Source organism: Alligator mississippiensis, chromosome 1, assembly GCF_030867095.1.
Source record: "Alligator mississippiensis isolate rAllMis1 chromosome 1, rAllMis1, whole genome shotgun sequence".
NCBI lineage: Eukaryota > Metazoa > Chordata > Crocodylia > Alligatoridae > Alligator > Alligator mississippiensis.
In genome coordinates, this window is record NC_081824.1 from 74,674,833 (window position 1) to 74,691,655 (window position 16,823).

Below are 16,823 nucleotides of genomic sequence, written 5' to 3' on the forward strand. Positions count from 1 at the left end.
GCTTGAAACAGTGAAAGCAAAACAAAATGAAAGACTTCAAAACAGCTTTGAAACAAAATGATGGCACTCAAAACGTTTTGAAATGTTTCAAGTTTCAAAGCTGGGCTTGCTTGCAGCTAAACAGAAACCAAGGAGAGGGAGGGGGAAGATGGGACTGCTCTGATATTGACATCTAGCTCCTGATTCAATTCCCCAGCTCTCTGATCACTTTCCCCAGCTCTCTTACCATTTCCCCAGCTTTTCCCAGGGGGTGTGGGCCCCCGGATCCGTGCACTGGGTTTCAGCAGGCTGTTGCTCCAGGCTGGGGCCAGCAGCAGCAACACAGAGGTGGGGAAATGAACAGAGACCTGGGGGAATTGAACAGGGGGATGAAAGCATGTTCAGGTCCCTGAACATTCCCCCAGTTCCCAGTTGGATTTCTCAGCTTCCTGATCTTTCCCCCAGCTCTCTGATCACTTCCCCCAGTTCTTCCCAGGAGGCATGAGCCCCTGGATGATGTGGGATGACAGCAGGCTGATGCTGCCAGCTGGTGATGGTGGAAGCTCTGGGCAGCAGCAGCAGCAGCCTGCTGAAACCCCGCGCACAGATCCAGGGGCCTGCACCCCCTGGGAGGGCTACAGGGCTGTGGCAGTGGCAGCAGCAATCTCCCTGGAGCTGACACTGGTCCCAGGCGTCAGCAGCATCCTCCTGTCATCCCGTGCACAGATCCAGGGGCATGCACCCCTGGAAGGAGTCCAGTACAGCCCCACGACCCTCCTAGAGGTGCGGGCCCCCAGATCTGTGCACGGGATGACATGAGGCTGCTGCTGCCAGCTGGGACTGATGCTAGGCACAGCCCGTGCCAAACGGCAGGAAAACAGCTGCTGCCACTAGCCCCAGTCAGCAGCGACAGCATGCTGTCCTCCCACACACACATCTGGGGATCCACACTCCCCAGGAGGTCTGCAGGGCTGTGCCAGACTCCTCCCGGGGGGCGCAGGCCCTTGGATCTACACGTGGAATGACAGCAGGCTACTGCTGCTGGCTGAGACCAGTGCTGAAGCCAAGCAAGCCTGGCTTCATGACTCAAAATGTTTTGAAACTTTGGAAATATTTCGAGTTTTGTTTCAAAGCTCTTTCAAAGCATTTCATTTAGTTTTGATTTTACTGTTTGGAGCTTGAAATGTGTCAAAACAGCTTCAAAATGAAACACCAGGTGAAGTTTTGCACAGCCCTAACATCAGCTATGCTTTGTCTCAGTCAACAGTACAGGGCAGTTTTGTAGAATAGCACATCTATTTTTCATAAAATCATAAAAGTAGGAGTGTTAAATTGATGCCATAATTACCATATATAATCTATTAAGAAAAAACACCAAATCACATTTCTGTAGTGAAATTTTATTTGAATAACTTGCTGAAACTTAAAATATACACTTTATAAAGTAGAGTATGAGACTTAAAGCTTCTTTCTATTTCATATCTGTCATAACCAAATAAGTTGAGTGTCCCTGTCACAATAGAACTGCCTTAAATAACCGCAGTTACTTTTAAATTTGGTCACGTTCTGCCTCATTAGTATTCAGTCCGTTATTGGCTACTCCGGACATATAAAAGTTCATGCAGCTTCCGCCCAAGTCGGAGACCTCTGAGCATGCGGCAGAGTAACCACGGAGAACTCTGTAGCGTGATCGAGGAAACTTGGCGGACTGATCACCCACCAATATCTCCCCATCACCGGGTCCTTTTGACGTACCCCGCTATCCTGCAGGTTCCTTTTTGTTCAAAAGCTCATTTATTCGTAACTTGTTTTGTTATCCGACAATGCAGGCAAGCTACCTCGAAGCCTGCACTGCCATTCTACGCGGCGTAAGTAAAAGTAATCTTTTAAAACCAATAAGCTGTCTTGCCTCTCCATCACCGGCCTGCCTGACGTCCGATTAAACTAGTGATCCTCGGGTCGGCTCCGGCCGCCTGAGACATGGCGTCACGAACAGGATCCAAGGTCACAGCAGTAGAGAAGATTCTAATTGAGTGTTGCCCCTGGCGCACCAGGGGGCGCCATGTGGCTGACTCAAATTAGCTATGGGCCCACATCGCATACCACCAAGCGGGCGGGTCTGTCACAACCCAATTAATCAGTGCCCATGTCACTAGCAAGAGATACCATTCAGACCATCCTTATTTCGCGCACAATGATCAACTAAGGGTTAAAAGAAATCCTTGCCAGAAATTCCTTGAAACAAGACCCTGGCAGAGAACTATAAGTAATTGGTCAGCTGAAATAAAACCCTAGCGAAAACTGTATATAATTGGTCAAGAAAAAGCTTAGGCCCCTCTCATATATAACAGACAGGAAACCTGACCCACTACCTTGCAACCTGATAGCACAAAGAACTGCTGCTTGCCAAAAAATTAAAGATTCCATTTAGCAGTTCATCATTGGATATCTCCGTTAGATACCTCTGTCTATAAATAGTTTAGCAGCTTCCGCCCAAGGCAGAGGACTCTGGGGAAATCTCTGAGGAGAAACCTGAGCCCATCACCAGAGTGACTTAGTGGTCTAACGTTTGGCTGCGTTATGGGTGGCGACCGGGTTCTATACAGGCCACGGGAGGAAAGAAAAATGATCTCCCTGGCCCGAGTAAAACCGGCGGGCACCACAAATTCAACTCCTGCCCAAGAGTACGCCCGCTGTATATGCCATGTACGGGAGGGCGGGGAGCCGACGCCAGCTGACAAGTTTAATTGCCCAACTCTGGCGCTCGAATCGCGCGGCCATGAGCTCCTAACCCAACTCCACAAAAGTTTGGAAACTGAGGGCCGCACTGCGACAAAATGGGCAGGTCCAAAGTGGGACAAAGGAAAGATAATAAATGTGCTATTCCGTGCCTTTATGGGTGTGTTGCGGGAAAATGCGGACTTGGAGGCCCAGCTAGCCACGGCTGGAAAAGCAGCCGCGAACGCAGTAACAAAAGACATTCCTGAGCCACCGCCCGAAAATGGCGCTGGGGAAAAGAAAGGGCGGGACAATGGAAAAATTCCACAAAGCCCGCAAAGGGGATGGCCAGCTGCGGTACCACCTACAGCCCCGTCTCCCGAAGTGGCGCCACCCGCTGGTCCGCCCCTTGAGGTGGCACCGGCCATGAATCCGTTCCTTTACGGAGGGGGATGGCCAGCCGCATCATTGCCCACGGCCCCACCTCCCGAAATGACGCCACCCACGATTCCACCCCCTGAGGTGGCGCCAGTCATAGATCCGCCCCCTTACGGAGGAGGGAAGTTATACCCGGCCCTCCCGGTTAACCCCGACCCCGCTCTGGTCCAAGCTCACCCCATTGCTATAATGAAGCATAACATAGATGAGAACAGAGTGGCACGTACGACTATTACGTACCGTACCTGTACTCGGCCAGAAATACAAGACCTGTGTAAGGAATCAAAGTTAAAGCCCGGCGAAACCTTGGTGGTATGGTTAGGACGGCTGCTAGTAGAGTACGGGTCGGAGACGCTGGACCAAGATGAGGTTAGTTTTCTAACGTGTCAGGCCACCTGGAGCGGGTGGCATGCCACTGACTTAAATACAGTAACGGGTAACACCCAATGGCCCATTCCGTTCCCAGCTCTCGTTGCAGGTCAAGTGTGCCAAAAAGCTTATGCGTGGCATAACGGACGGTCGCTGAAGCCCTCTGCGGAACAACTGCTGCTAGCCATCATCGGGGTATCCTACTTGTCCTGGAATCCTAGAGCACACCCACTGGGTATAACAATCCAGCAAGCGGGTGGCCCGTGGCCTCATCGACACCTCCCCGATTCCGGTTGAGTCCCGACCACAATGGGAAGCATTGAAGCATGCGTAGAGGTATATGGGGGCAAGGAGGCCATAACCCTCTGGCTCCTTTTGGGGCCATTGGCTGGCGAACCGTTGGGGAATTTATTAAGTGAGCTACCATGGCTACAGGCACCCATGGACTCTACAACAACAAACCCCGATGGGGCAGACCCATGTTCTTCGGCGTTCCCAGTTGAACATCTGGAGCAGGACCGTTGCCAGCCTGGTCCTTGACGCGACCTCCCCGGCCCGCAACGTGAATTCCGGGTTCCGCCACCAAGGACGCCGGAGGAGAGGGCCATGTTTGGCTTCCTCCTGAACAACACGCAGCTTACCAAACAACAGTTGCGCATCTTAGGAGACGACGGCCAGCGACTTCTAGCGGACGCAATGGGTTTTAAGTACCAAGAGAAGCCAAAAAACGAGTGATGGCTGCCGGTCACACCGGCAGCCTACTCAAACCCGACCCCGCAGACTCTCGTCCCTGTGCTGAGCTTGTTGTTTATGATGTCACTAACCCGACTATACAACGTAAGGTCCTCTTCCTTTTGGACACCGGGGTGCAAATCAATGTCATCACCCCAACAGCACCTCACATAAAGACCAAAAAGGCCATCGAAGTCCAAGCGTTAAATTCAGTCGCCACCACAACAAAAGTAAAGTTCACTGTGGTCGGACACCCCCGCGCATTAGAGGCAGTCCTAGGGGGCATCAACATCCTGGGAATCCCTGGACTCAGAGTGCTCGAACTAAAAGAACAAGTGTTACAAGCTCTTCTGATCATCGTTTCAGAAATAAATCAACATAGACCTACACTCCGCAACGCATCCACGTGGCGTTATAAACCAATCCCGACCAAAGGACCCCTCCGGGAAGCCCTTATCGCCCTCCTACAGTGACTCGAACAACAGGGATGTATAACACCAGTAGCTGCTAGTACCCACCTATCCCCGGGGTGGGGAATTGCCAAACCAGCAAAGCCCGACGAGGTACGGTTGGTAGTTGATTACTGCGAGGCTAATAAACGGTGCCAGCCACTCATGCAGCCCAATGCTTCTACTCTACCACAATGCCTACTTGAGATGGCACAGTTTCAAAGGGGCAAGTGGTACGGAACAACCCTTGACCTTAAGGACATGTTTTACTCCATCCCAATTGTTGACAGCGACGGAATCCTAAATATGTGTGTCGAAGGGACTATGTACCGGTGGACACTTTGCCCACAGGGGTATCGCAATGCTCCTGCGTTAGCCATGGGCGCCATGAACGACACACTCAAAGACTTTCACGCCTCCTATGCTTTACCGGCGGAAAGCGAACTAAAAATCTGGAGCTATGTTGACGACCTCGCCATCATGGGTCGCGATCAGCAAGTAGTTGCTGAAGTCACCCGCCGTCTGACCGACCATCTCCATGCTAAGGGGTGGACGGTTAATTTAAAGAAATCAAGCTTGCAGCCTACGATGGACATTACGTTCCTAGGCACCAGGTTCACCGGGGCCACTAGATGCGGTGTAACACACGACGAAACCCCAGAGCTCGGCCCACTCGAAACGCCATTGCCGATGGACAAAAGATGACTTCAACGACCCTTAGGGCATCTTAATTGGTACCGGCATTATATCACTCCACACTACCTCCCGGTACTTGTGAGGCTTCAGCGTCAGACCCGCGACAAGTCATGAAAGGCCACGCCTTGGACGGACAAAGACAGAAAGGACCTTCGTGATCTCCTCCATGCCGTAAAGAACACGCCACTTCAGGCACTTGACTTAACTGAGACATTAGTAGTAACTTTGGGGTACACTGCCAATCACGTATGGGCCACTGCCCATAACCCCCAAAACAAGCTGGTTTATGCCTCACACAAAGCCCTCCAGGCGGCGCAACATTGCTACGGGGCCTTTGGAAAAATCCTGCTAGCAGGGAGACTCATGACATTACTGTCTCAGGGACATGGAACGCTCCGAGCACCCGCCGCCACCCTCTTGCCTTTGCTGGATGCCACAAAGGTCGACTCACAGTTCTAAGGAGAACCAGCTACCTGGAACGAAATGGTACTCCACCACCACTATCACTGGTGTTGCTGGAAGTACGAAGTCTTACCACCTGGTCCCGACGCCCAAGAAAACTCCACACCCACTCTTTATGGAACTACAGCCCCGGCCTGGATGGCCTCCAATGGCACCACTCAAAATGGAGGGGGCTACGGGTTCTATTGCAAACCGTGCCATGATGCGGGGCTATTCGGCACCCCCGAAGGAGCCACAGCCCAAAGAAACGAACTCCTAGGTTTTGAAGCTGTCATCCGCCACTGTCTTCATCATCATGACAGGACGCTTCCAACTCCCATCATAGCCATTGATTCCCAGTACGTCTACAAAATTGTCACTGGCGCAGCTACTGCGGCGGAAAACCTAGAAGATTGGGAGAGAATCTGGGACATGCTATCCCAGTTTGTCACCCTACCGCTAATAAAACACACCAAGTCGCATAAACTTGAAACTGATCCCGTACACGAAGTCATCGACAAGCTCCTAGAAGACCCTCTCCGGAGTGATGTTGTTTTAGCCATCAAGACGGATGATCCCAAACCGCATTTAGATCCTTTCCTCACGTGGCTGCATGAACACTGGGGACACCCAGGACCAAGGGATAGTCACCTACGCTGGCGATCCACCACAGTGACCCCCATGCCCTATGGAACAAGGTCCGATTGGGAATGGGTATCTCGAGCTTGCGAAGCATGCGCCAAGGAGAAGTGTCATCAAACGAAACATCAAGTCGGAGCACTAGACACACAACAGTTTGCGCCCGGAAAGGTTTGGCAAGTAGACCTTCTAGGACCTCTGCCCAGAGCCAAACTGCCGAACAAGGGATTGGTTGTTGTCGATCTCGGTTCGAGACAAGTACAAGTAATTCCCTTGCAAAAAAGCAACGCTGGCGCTGTAATTTCAGCATTAACAACTGTGTTCACTAGCTGGCAACCTCCCCATGAAATTCAGTCAGATGGAGGCCCTCCATTCAATTCTAATGCACTTGATAAATTTGCACGCCTCCACAACGTTAACTGGCATCTTCATCTTCCCTATCACCCTCAATCCAATGGTGTAGTCGAAAGACGCATCGGTCTTTACAAGGAACAGCTACGATTACGTGGAGGGGGAACCTACAAAAATTGGACAAAGTTCAACCACGAAGTCCTTATATCGCTCAACAAGGACAAAACCCTCTGGAATGAACCTTCACTTCAGAAACCCCCACCATGGGAACCAAAGTTAAACCAGATGAACTAGTTTGGGTCACCGTTCCACACCCTCACCAATCACGCCCACGAGCATACAAAGGAGTCATCTGCAAACCCAAACTGTACCCTAACACCTACTCTGTATACCTTGATGAAAATAAAGACCAATCGCCAATTTTAGCTCATCATAACTGGCTAACCCGTCGCTCTACTCTCAAAACTGACTAACTGTTATATACCCAGTTACTGCTCTCGTTTTATTTTCCAGGTTCGACCGGGGCCGCAGCGACCAGGTCCAACAACCCGTCAAAACATCGAGTCACATCAATTTCGTGTGCCACTGTACACTCCCCGGGCCGTGATGAAGAGGCTTATCGTGCTCATCCTGTCGAGTGTTGTTGTCGCCTCAGTGCCTTCTACAGACTCCGAAACCTCCAACTCGATTTTATCTCTTCTGTCAGTGTCGGCGAATATGACGGGGTCTAATGACACGTCGGGGCTAACCGCTTGTCTAAAACTTCCTTTGTCGGTTGCTGACCCAGTGTTAGATCCCATTGTATATCCACTAAATGTTTCTGCTTGGTTTCAGGCGAGGAATGGGGCTCCTCAAGAAGGTGCCAATTTAACTTTTCCCAGTGCTAAGGGACCTTGCCACCATACGTACTTTTGGTCTGTTAACATAACCCTCAATGCCATGGGCCAAAAAGGCTTTTCCCGAAGTACCATTGACCCATCCTCAGGCAAACGCAGCACTCAGCAGCTGCTTGGTTCTGAGGTCCCATGGGGAATCCCAGGTGAAGGGGTAGATTGGCAACGACCGGATAACTCGCTTAGGTGGTACCCAAAAAAGGGTTGGTCACCACCCTGGTATTTAGCCCTTCCGCCCGACCCCAGTCTGACCACAATTGACCCCAATGTTAAAACTTCAGGACCTCCACCTTTTGGGCCTTCTCCCTTGTTAACCCCAAACCCAATCACAACCTGGAACGCTTCCTTGGCGGTAGACGTTTCAGATAACACGAGCTGGTACTCGTATTATTACCCCATCTTAAGAGCAGCCCGAATTAGCCAGTGGTGCCATAATCTTTCAGCAGCATCACCCAATCCCAATGCTGTCCCTGGTGAGTTGCACCCCAAAGCGTGGGCAGGGTCAGCCCGGTGTAAGACCATAAGTACCCCAGCTCTTGTCGGGCTACTGTGGGCCTGTTCGGACGGGCACTTGTATACAATGCTCCCTGGCACCCTCTCAGGAGTACAATGTTTTCTAGTTATGGTTGTGTTATGTCCACCAGTGTACGCCAGTACAGCGCGACTGCCTACTCCCATGTTGCGCCACCGTATGCGGCGGGGAGCCACTTGGAGTTCGCTTACCGATGAAGGGCGATCTAGTCAAGCTTTGCGATGGATCCTCGAAGGTACCTTCCTTTGGGGGGGGCTAAGCATAGGTAAAGCCCGCATAGCAATCGCTCAGTTAGCAGAACAAGTCGAACACTTAGTTAACGACACTACTGATAGCTTTGCTCTAATTAACCAACAACTGCAAGCTACTTCACAAATGACGATGCAAAACCTTAGCATTAGATGCTCTTTTACTTAAAGAAGGCGGACTTTGTCAGTTTTTAAATCTTTCCCTTGACCATTGTTGTATTGGTATTCCCAATGTGTCCTTCCTCTAGAACACCAAATCACGTCGATGCGGAAAATCGCAGCAAGAACCAACAACGTTGCAGGACTAGGAAAGGGATGGTTAGCCAAACTTTTCGGCTGGATGGGATGGGATACATCATCTTGGTTAATGCATTTACTAACCCCGCTTATTACCTTGTGCTTGCCATTAATTGCGATAGCCATTGTTGTATGTTTAGGTTGTTGTATTTTGCAGCTCATAAAGAAACGGCTAATGACGCTTTTTGCTTTTGTATATACCCGCTTGCCAGAAGAGAAACCCAATTACAACGAATACGATGACGAGAACGAGCTATAGCCAAAAGTAAGTGGTCACTTGCTGTGCCATGGGCAAGGGGGCATGTCACAGCCCAATTAATCAGTGCCCATGTCACTAGCAAGAGATACCATTCAGACCATCCTTATTTCGCGCACAATGATCAACTAAGGGTTAAAAGAAATCCTTGCCAGAAATTCCTTGAAACAAGACCCTGGCGGAGAACTATAAGTAATTGGTCAGCTGAAATAAAACCCTAGTGAAAACTGTATATAATTGGTCAAGAAAAAGCTTAGGCCCCTCTCATATATAACAGACAGGAAACCTGACCCACTACCTTGCAACCTGATAGCACAAAGAACTGCTGCTTGCCAAAAAATTAAAGATTCCATTTAGCAGTTCATCATTGGATATCTCCGTTAGATACCTCTGTCTATAAATAGTTTAGCAGCTTCCGCCCAAGGCAGAGGACTCTGGGGGAATCTCTGAGGAGAAACCTGAGCCCATCACCAGAGTGACTTAGTGGTCTGATCAATCACTAATGACTCCCTGTCATCGTAAATATTGACGTAGTAAAGCCCTGCAGGCACAATAGCTCGTTCTGGTACCACGTTCGTCTTTGCTCGACTGTAACCCGAACCTGTACGCTTGACTGTAACCGAAGCAACTGTAATGGAACAAAGGCTCAGCCTGCATCGCACGTCACTATCTGGGCGACATAAGTAAACAATCTCCTGCAACCAACACGTGTCTGTGCCTGGTTAATTTCACTCCATCCATTAATTACCCGCCTGTCAAGGCGAAAGTTTTACTGCTCCGGTGAGAATCATAAGGCAGCTGCTCTGATTCTCGACAGGGTTGACTGAAAGGCTCATCAGCGGCTACCTTTCGCTAAAAGGGGAAAAAGGAGTTTCAAATGAATGGGAAGCACACCTTCACCCCGGGGCATTTGGGTGCGTGGTGAATGAGTGGGTCCGATTCAGACCCCGAGACGAAGTAGGCACCGTGTCTCTTACTGGAGTAAAACTGACGGGCGTAGCAGACCTAACTCTCGCCCAAGAGTATGCCCACTGTATCAGGTGTGTGAGAGAGGGTGGAGAACCGACACCGGTTAACCGGTTCAATCCCCCGACCCTAGCGCTCGGGTCAAGGGGGCACGAGCTGCTTTTGGATCTCCGGGAAAAGTTGGAATCGGAGGACTGTATCGTGGCGCGGTGGACGGGCCCGAAGTGGGACAAGGGGAAAATGTTGAACATAATGTTCCACACCATTACAACCTTGCTGCGGGAAAACGCAAATTTAGAGGTTCAACTGCTCTCAGCCGCCCAGACGGCTAAGGAGGCGGCAGTAAAGAAAAGCTCTAAACCATCAGAGAACCCCGAGCTGCCGCCATTCCAAGATGGCGCTGGGGAAAAAGAAGAGTGCGCAAAAAGCCTTGGGGAAGAAGGGGCGGTCGCATGGTCCTCAGCCCCGCCCCTCGGAGTGGCGGCAAAAGAAGCCCCGCCCCCTGACGTAGCACGAACAAGGGAACTGCCCCCTTATGAGGGGGAGAAGTCAAATTCAGCGCTCCCGCCTGAGCCAACGCCCCTTCCAACCACGGTTCACCCGATAGCGCTAGTCAAGCAAGTTACAGACACGCAGGGTGCGACCCACACCATCACCACTACATGCCTCACCCGCACGCGGGGAGAAGTGCAAGAATTGTATAAGGAATCGAAACTGAAGCCTGAAGAGACCCTAGCTATGTGGTTAGGATGCCTGGTAATGGAATTTGGATCAGACTTGCTAGACCTAGAAGAGGCTGACTTCCTAACTCGCCAAGCCTTGTGGAGTGGAGGACACGCCACCGACTTAGAAGTAGTAGCAAGTAACGCTCGTTGGCCCATCCCACTCCCAGTGTTTGTTGCAGGTGAAGTTAGCTATAAATCCCACGTGTGGCACAACGGCCGCCCACCAAAAGTCAGCACGGAACAACTCTTGCTAGCCATAATAGGGGTATCATATGCCTCTTGGAACCCCAGCGTACTCCAGTTGGGACTGACACGGGCTCAGTGCAGAGGAGGGTGGCCTCACCGTCATCTATGGAACCCTGAGACTGTTCCTGCAACCCTGGACAGCATAGAAGCCTGCATAGAGATCTATGGGAGAGACGATGCTATAATGCTTCGACTTCTCCTCAACCCGATGAATGGGCAGCATGCGGGAAACCTCCTGAGCCACCTCCCATGGTTGCAAGCCTTTATGAAGCCGTCCGCGAGAGTCTCCAGCAATGCGGAACACCGACCCTCGGCGTACCCCAGCGAAGCCCAAAGACTGAGGCGTTATGAGTTCGACGTCCCACAAGAATTGCAACAGTTGCCGCAACGAACACCGGAGGAAAGAGCCATGTTCGGGTTCCTCCTACACCGCTCCGGGCTTACAAAGCAACAATTGTGCATCCTGGGAGACGAGGGTCAATGGAACCTAGCAAACGAACTAGGCTTCATCTTTAATGTATAGGAAGAAACAATGACCGATTACCAACCCCGGCTCATCGCAACTGGCTAACTCACCACCTTATTGTTTTCCCAGTTTCCTCTTTTTGTTTGTTTGTTTGTTTGTTTTGTCCCCTTACAGGCCCGGCAGTGACGAAGCGGCAATCTGTGACTGCCCGATCGCGAGAATCACCAAGCACCAACCTGCAGCACATCCGGGTCGACACCACAATGGCCGCATACTCATATGTCGTGAGCAGAGTCGTCACTCTATTCCTGCTGTTACTGACAGGTTCCTCGGCGAATGGAAGCTAACTTCACAACATCCAACTCGGTTCTGAACTTTCTATCGTTCTGAGCCAAAGCTATAACTAACGGCTCATTAACAGATAACCTCACCGTGTGCTTATGGTTCCCCCTTTTTTGTAAATGACCCCGTGTTTACACCCTTAGTTTACAGAATTGTCTTGTATACTTGTCCTGGTTTGTTTTAAAGACGCAGTGGAGCCATAATGTTTTGAGTGGGAAGGATATCTGAAAGTTTTGGGGATGTCGCAGAAAGGTCGGGTATCGTCAGAAGTATTGATTTAGGGTAAATGAGAGAGAGACAAACGTGAAGGAGGTCATAGGTGAATGGAGGGCAAAAAGTGTTTAGTGTCAAGTCGTTGAGAGGAGAAGTAGGTAGTGATGCAAAGAAATGAGGATGGTTAAATTGGTAATGACGGCATGGAAAATCAGTGTTCTAAGAGCATAATGAGGTTATTCCACTAAACAAATATGTCTTCGTGTGTATATGTGTACATATGTATGTATGGATCATTGTTGTGTATATAAATCGTTGTATTTTATAGTTTGTTAAAAAATAATAACTTGTTAAACTGTCCACTTTTGTATATATATGTATATCCGCGTGTTATGTTAAACTTTGTAACAGTAACGAGTTCCTGGACGAAAATTGCCTGTAACCTAATTCCCTTGTCTATTGTGACATGGTCAAGGGGGCATGTCATAACCAAATGAGTTGAGCACCCCTGTCACAATAGAACTGCCTTAAATAACCGCAGTTACTTTTAAATTTGGTCACGTTCCGCCTCATTAGTATTCAGTCCGTTATTGGCTACTCCAGACATATAAAAGTTCATGTAGCTTCCGCCCAAGTCGGAGACCTCTGAGCACGTGGCGGAGTAAGCACGGAGAACTCTGTAGCGCGATCGAGGAAACTTGGCGGACTGATCACCCACCGATATCTCCCCGTCACCGGGTCCTTTTGACATACCCCACTATCCTGCAGGTTCCTTTTCATTCAAAAGCTCGTTTACTCGTAACTCGTTTTGTTATCCGGCAACACAAGCAAGCTACCTCGAAGCCTGTGCTACCATTCTACGCGGCGTAAGTAAAAGTAATCTTTTAAAACCAATAAGCTGTCTCGCCTCTCCATCGCCGGCCCGGCTGACGTCTGATTAAACTAGTGATCCTCGGGTCGGCTCCAGCCGCCCAAGACAATATCCATCACAATTAATTCTGAAAAACAGTCACAGAACATGCCAATAAAAGACAAGTATTTTTTGATGATCCTTTTGATGATCCTTCTTCCTCCAATTGGCATAGAAGAAAAATGCCTTTGTCTTATACTTGCATGCAAGGAAACCTCACTAAACATATTATCTATCATTAAACTGCTGTCAACAGCAGCATATGCTTACCAATGGAAACCAAATATGGAAATGATTAAAGCATCCAACACTGAGCATCACTATAAAACACATGTCCTGTACTGGGCAATCATGCTGATAGAAACCTTTTTTTATTTTTGGCTCCCAAACAATAAGTGGGCAGGTGTTCCCTCCACAGGGAAGTGGCACCCGCCCTAGAAATACTGCAAGACCAAGCCAGCACCCAGAGAGCCAGAGTCAGCCCTCATACCCTTCTCTGAGTGCCAAAAATGCTTGATTTTAGCTAAAAGGCCAAGATGCTGATAGAAATCTGCCACAAGGTTAAGCTAATACAACCCATCTGAATAGGAAATATGGTACTGCCCATTAAGCCCCCCTTAGCGCTGACACATTTCTAAGTCATGGTGATCCACAATGTTGCATATATTTGACTTCCTCTTCACTCCCACAGCTAAGCTCCAACTTTCTTTCTCACTTGCAATGATTTGTGTTTCTTAACAAAATTTAAATTCCTGGGTAAACATCACCAAACAGGGTCTCAGACAGTTGACACAGAACCCCTCTGTTGCCCTGTCTCTCAGCCAGGCACACATAATTAATAGGGACCTACTTAAAGCACAAGGAGAAGTAAATATCATGGGCCACTCATGGTGCCTGGTTCCATTTTCATGGTCTTTTCATGGCAAGCCCCCGCACCACCACTGATTAGCTGAGAGGGCTGCCTTTCATGTGGCCCCACCTTTCAGCTCTGATTGGCTGAGAGGGGTGGGACAACATGAAAGGCAGCCCCCTCAGCAGGCCAATAAGCAGCAAAGGGGGGACACAGAAGCCACCATCTTGGCAGCTCCCTTTTGTGGAGCCAGCATTCCCACTGGGGAATCAGTATTTTATTTTTAGTCAGGGTTTTTTTCCAATTGTTCCATGCAAAATTGTGGGGAGTATGTTTTTGCAATGATTGCAGAAACTACCCTTTTTTCATGGTTTCCATGAAAATTGTGACATTGGAAATTGAGTAGATTCCTGATTATGAGTGTCGCCCTGTCCTCCATGAGGTGAAGCCAGATAAATTGCTCTGCACTTTATCTGCATATACATTTTGGGAGGATCCCAGGACTTGTGACAAATACACTTGGTTCTAGTTGTGTGAGGGCTAATTAACATATGGATCCTTTGACTACATCTACAGGAGATGCTGACTGCACAGTATCCTGTGACTACTGTACAGTAGCACCATGTGACAAAGTATGACGTGACACTACTGCGCAGTAGTCTTGAGCTACTGCACAGTCAATGTCACAAAAAAGCCGTTTGGTGGCGCTACTGTGCAGTAGCTCTGGTTGCTGTGCAATCAGTTAGCTCTTGTTTATACAAGTACTAAACGACTGTGCAGTAACAACTGCGCAGTCAGTGTCTTATGTAGATGCAGTATTTGTGGAGTGTACCTGCACTACACACACCCACACTAAGCAGTGCTGAGCTGTGGGATCACAATGGCTTGAAATGCTGTTTATTCTGGTGGGGCCCAACCCAATTAATTATGCAGTTAATCACAAGCCTTTGGCTTTGGACTAATGACAGCCATAGTAGTATAAGTAGGAGCCAAAAAATTGCTCAAAAATATGTTTATGGAGTATCGGTGCTACAACTTGCTGTAGTTTTTAAAAAAGGTAACACTCATCAACTTTAAATGAATTAAGTGTATGGGTTCTATACACAAATTGCTACAGCTATGTTTAATTTGAAAGTTATTATTTTCAGATTTGCTTCTCACTTTTATGTGCTCAGGGTGAACAGGGTCTGACAGTAAAAAGAGGGGGAAGGGACTGCTATGGGAAAACATTGGGAATAAGAAGGGGCTACGTGACCCCACAGATGTATTTTCCTTGCTGTAGCAGTGGGAGGGAGACAACTTCAAGGCAAACCTCCAAAAACTAGATTATATACCTGGAAAACTATAACAATGTATACATTTTCTATATATAGAATCTAATTATTGGGCAGTTGTTTTAAAAGTCAGGTCATCTTGTATTCTAGTAAATATGGTACATATTTATCCTGAGCACAAAAAATAGAACTTACTAAATATGTTCAATAAGTGAGGTGTTCTTTTCCTTAACTGGAAACTTCATCAAAAGTTACACGCAGGCTAGTCTACAAGTACATGAAGGAGGGTGGAATGTTAGCTTTGCAGGGAGTAGTTTTGCACTCATGATTTACAATCATTTGAAAAGAAATCTCACAATGTTTGGAGACTCAAGTCAGATATATACCCATAAACATGCATATTGCAAAGCTTATCTAAACTATTTGGATTGCTTCAGTCTACAAAGTATCTCTGCAAACATCAGAGGAACAGGATCTGAATTCTGGCATTCCTGTTTTCACTCTTGAAAATAAATTAAAAATAGAGGCATGGGGGCGGGGGGGGGGGGTGACGGGGGGACAGAAAAGTGGGAAAGGGAAAAGCAAAATCATTAACTATAAATTTTAAACTTGCAGAAAGGATTTGGACAAAGCTTCAGTACTCAGTGAGATTTTTAATTTATCTGCAACAATTTGTGAATATCCAGGACTAAATCATATTTGTGTTCTGATAGCCAAATCCCACACTATCCAGAGCTCTTACAAGCCCTCTTGAAGCTGACCCACCATACCTTGCATTTAATATTCGTTTTACAGGACTAAGGAAGTATACATCCATTAGAAGTAAAGACAAAGGCTAGAATCTCTGACTCCCTTCCAACCCTGAGTAGCAGTCTCCTGAGAGAGCCATAGACCCTTTGGCTTTTGCTTTTCCTCTATATATCTCCTGTCTTAGATGCCCAGAGGACCAATGTCAGGTGGAAGGCTGGAGGATCACCTGAGTGGTGCATTACCTGTAGCCTGGTGGTTTAAATACTTTGCTATCTGAATGAAGGGGACACAAAACATGAGTCTCCTGTTCCTTCGGTGAGTGGTGTAACCAGTGGAATAAAACATGGGAAGGCCTTTCTTAATCAGTCACAGTTTTTGTCCAGCTAAGACTCCAAAACTAACTGGGCCTTATGGCTGTTTATAGATGTTGCATTTTTCTAGGTTTAATCTGGACTACAGCTGTAACTATGTGGACATCTGTAGTCCAAAATAAAATTGGTGCCAATTTAAACTATGTGTGTATATATGTATTAGTTACATATATATACAATGTTGCTTTTAGGAAAAACAGTCCTTAGGAACTCAGGGCATTTATACACATACTTTTTTATGCTCGTCAGAGCAGACTCAGTTAATTGAGACTGCACCGCACATGAACTGACATGCACTGCATTGTATCACTTGCAGTTGTATAAGCAGTGAAATGCACATCACTGTGGAGAAAATGGCAGCGGTGAGCTTTTGAACCAAAATACCTTTGTTGTGTTTTAGTTCAAAAGTGGATGGCTGCCACTTTCTGTGTGCTGACCTGTATTTCTCTGCTTATACAACTGCATGTGTCACAGCGCCAGGTACTTTTCAACCGCACCACTTATACAACTGCATGTGTCACAGCAGGGCACTTGCATGTGTAAGAATACTTTCAAATAAGACAATAAGCATTGCAAATATCAGTCCCAGAAAGGGAAACTCAATTGAATTTTTGCAAAACAATAAAGGCTATCAGACACAAAGTAACACCTTTACAAAGTCAAATGTGCCAG

The 16,823-nt window shown here is 48.1% G+C and overlaps 1 protein-coding gene across 1 annotated transcript in view; it reads left to right on the plus strand.

The window, feature by feature from the left end:
- Positions 1-9,743, plus strand: part of LOC106737762 (uncharacterized) — a 33,938-nt gene extending 24,195 nt beyond the window's left edge. The window contains exon 5 of the mRNA XM_059731824.1: positions 7,326-9,743. Within this exon, the coding sequence (XP_059587807.1) occupies positions 7,326-8,654 (1,329 nt within the window). The 3' untranslated portion in view covers positions 8,655-9,743. The remainder of the gene's footprint in view (positions 1-7,325) is intronic.
- The last annotated feature ends 7,080 nt before the right edge of the window (positions 9,744-16,823 follow it).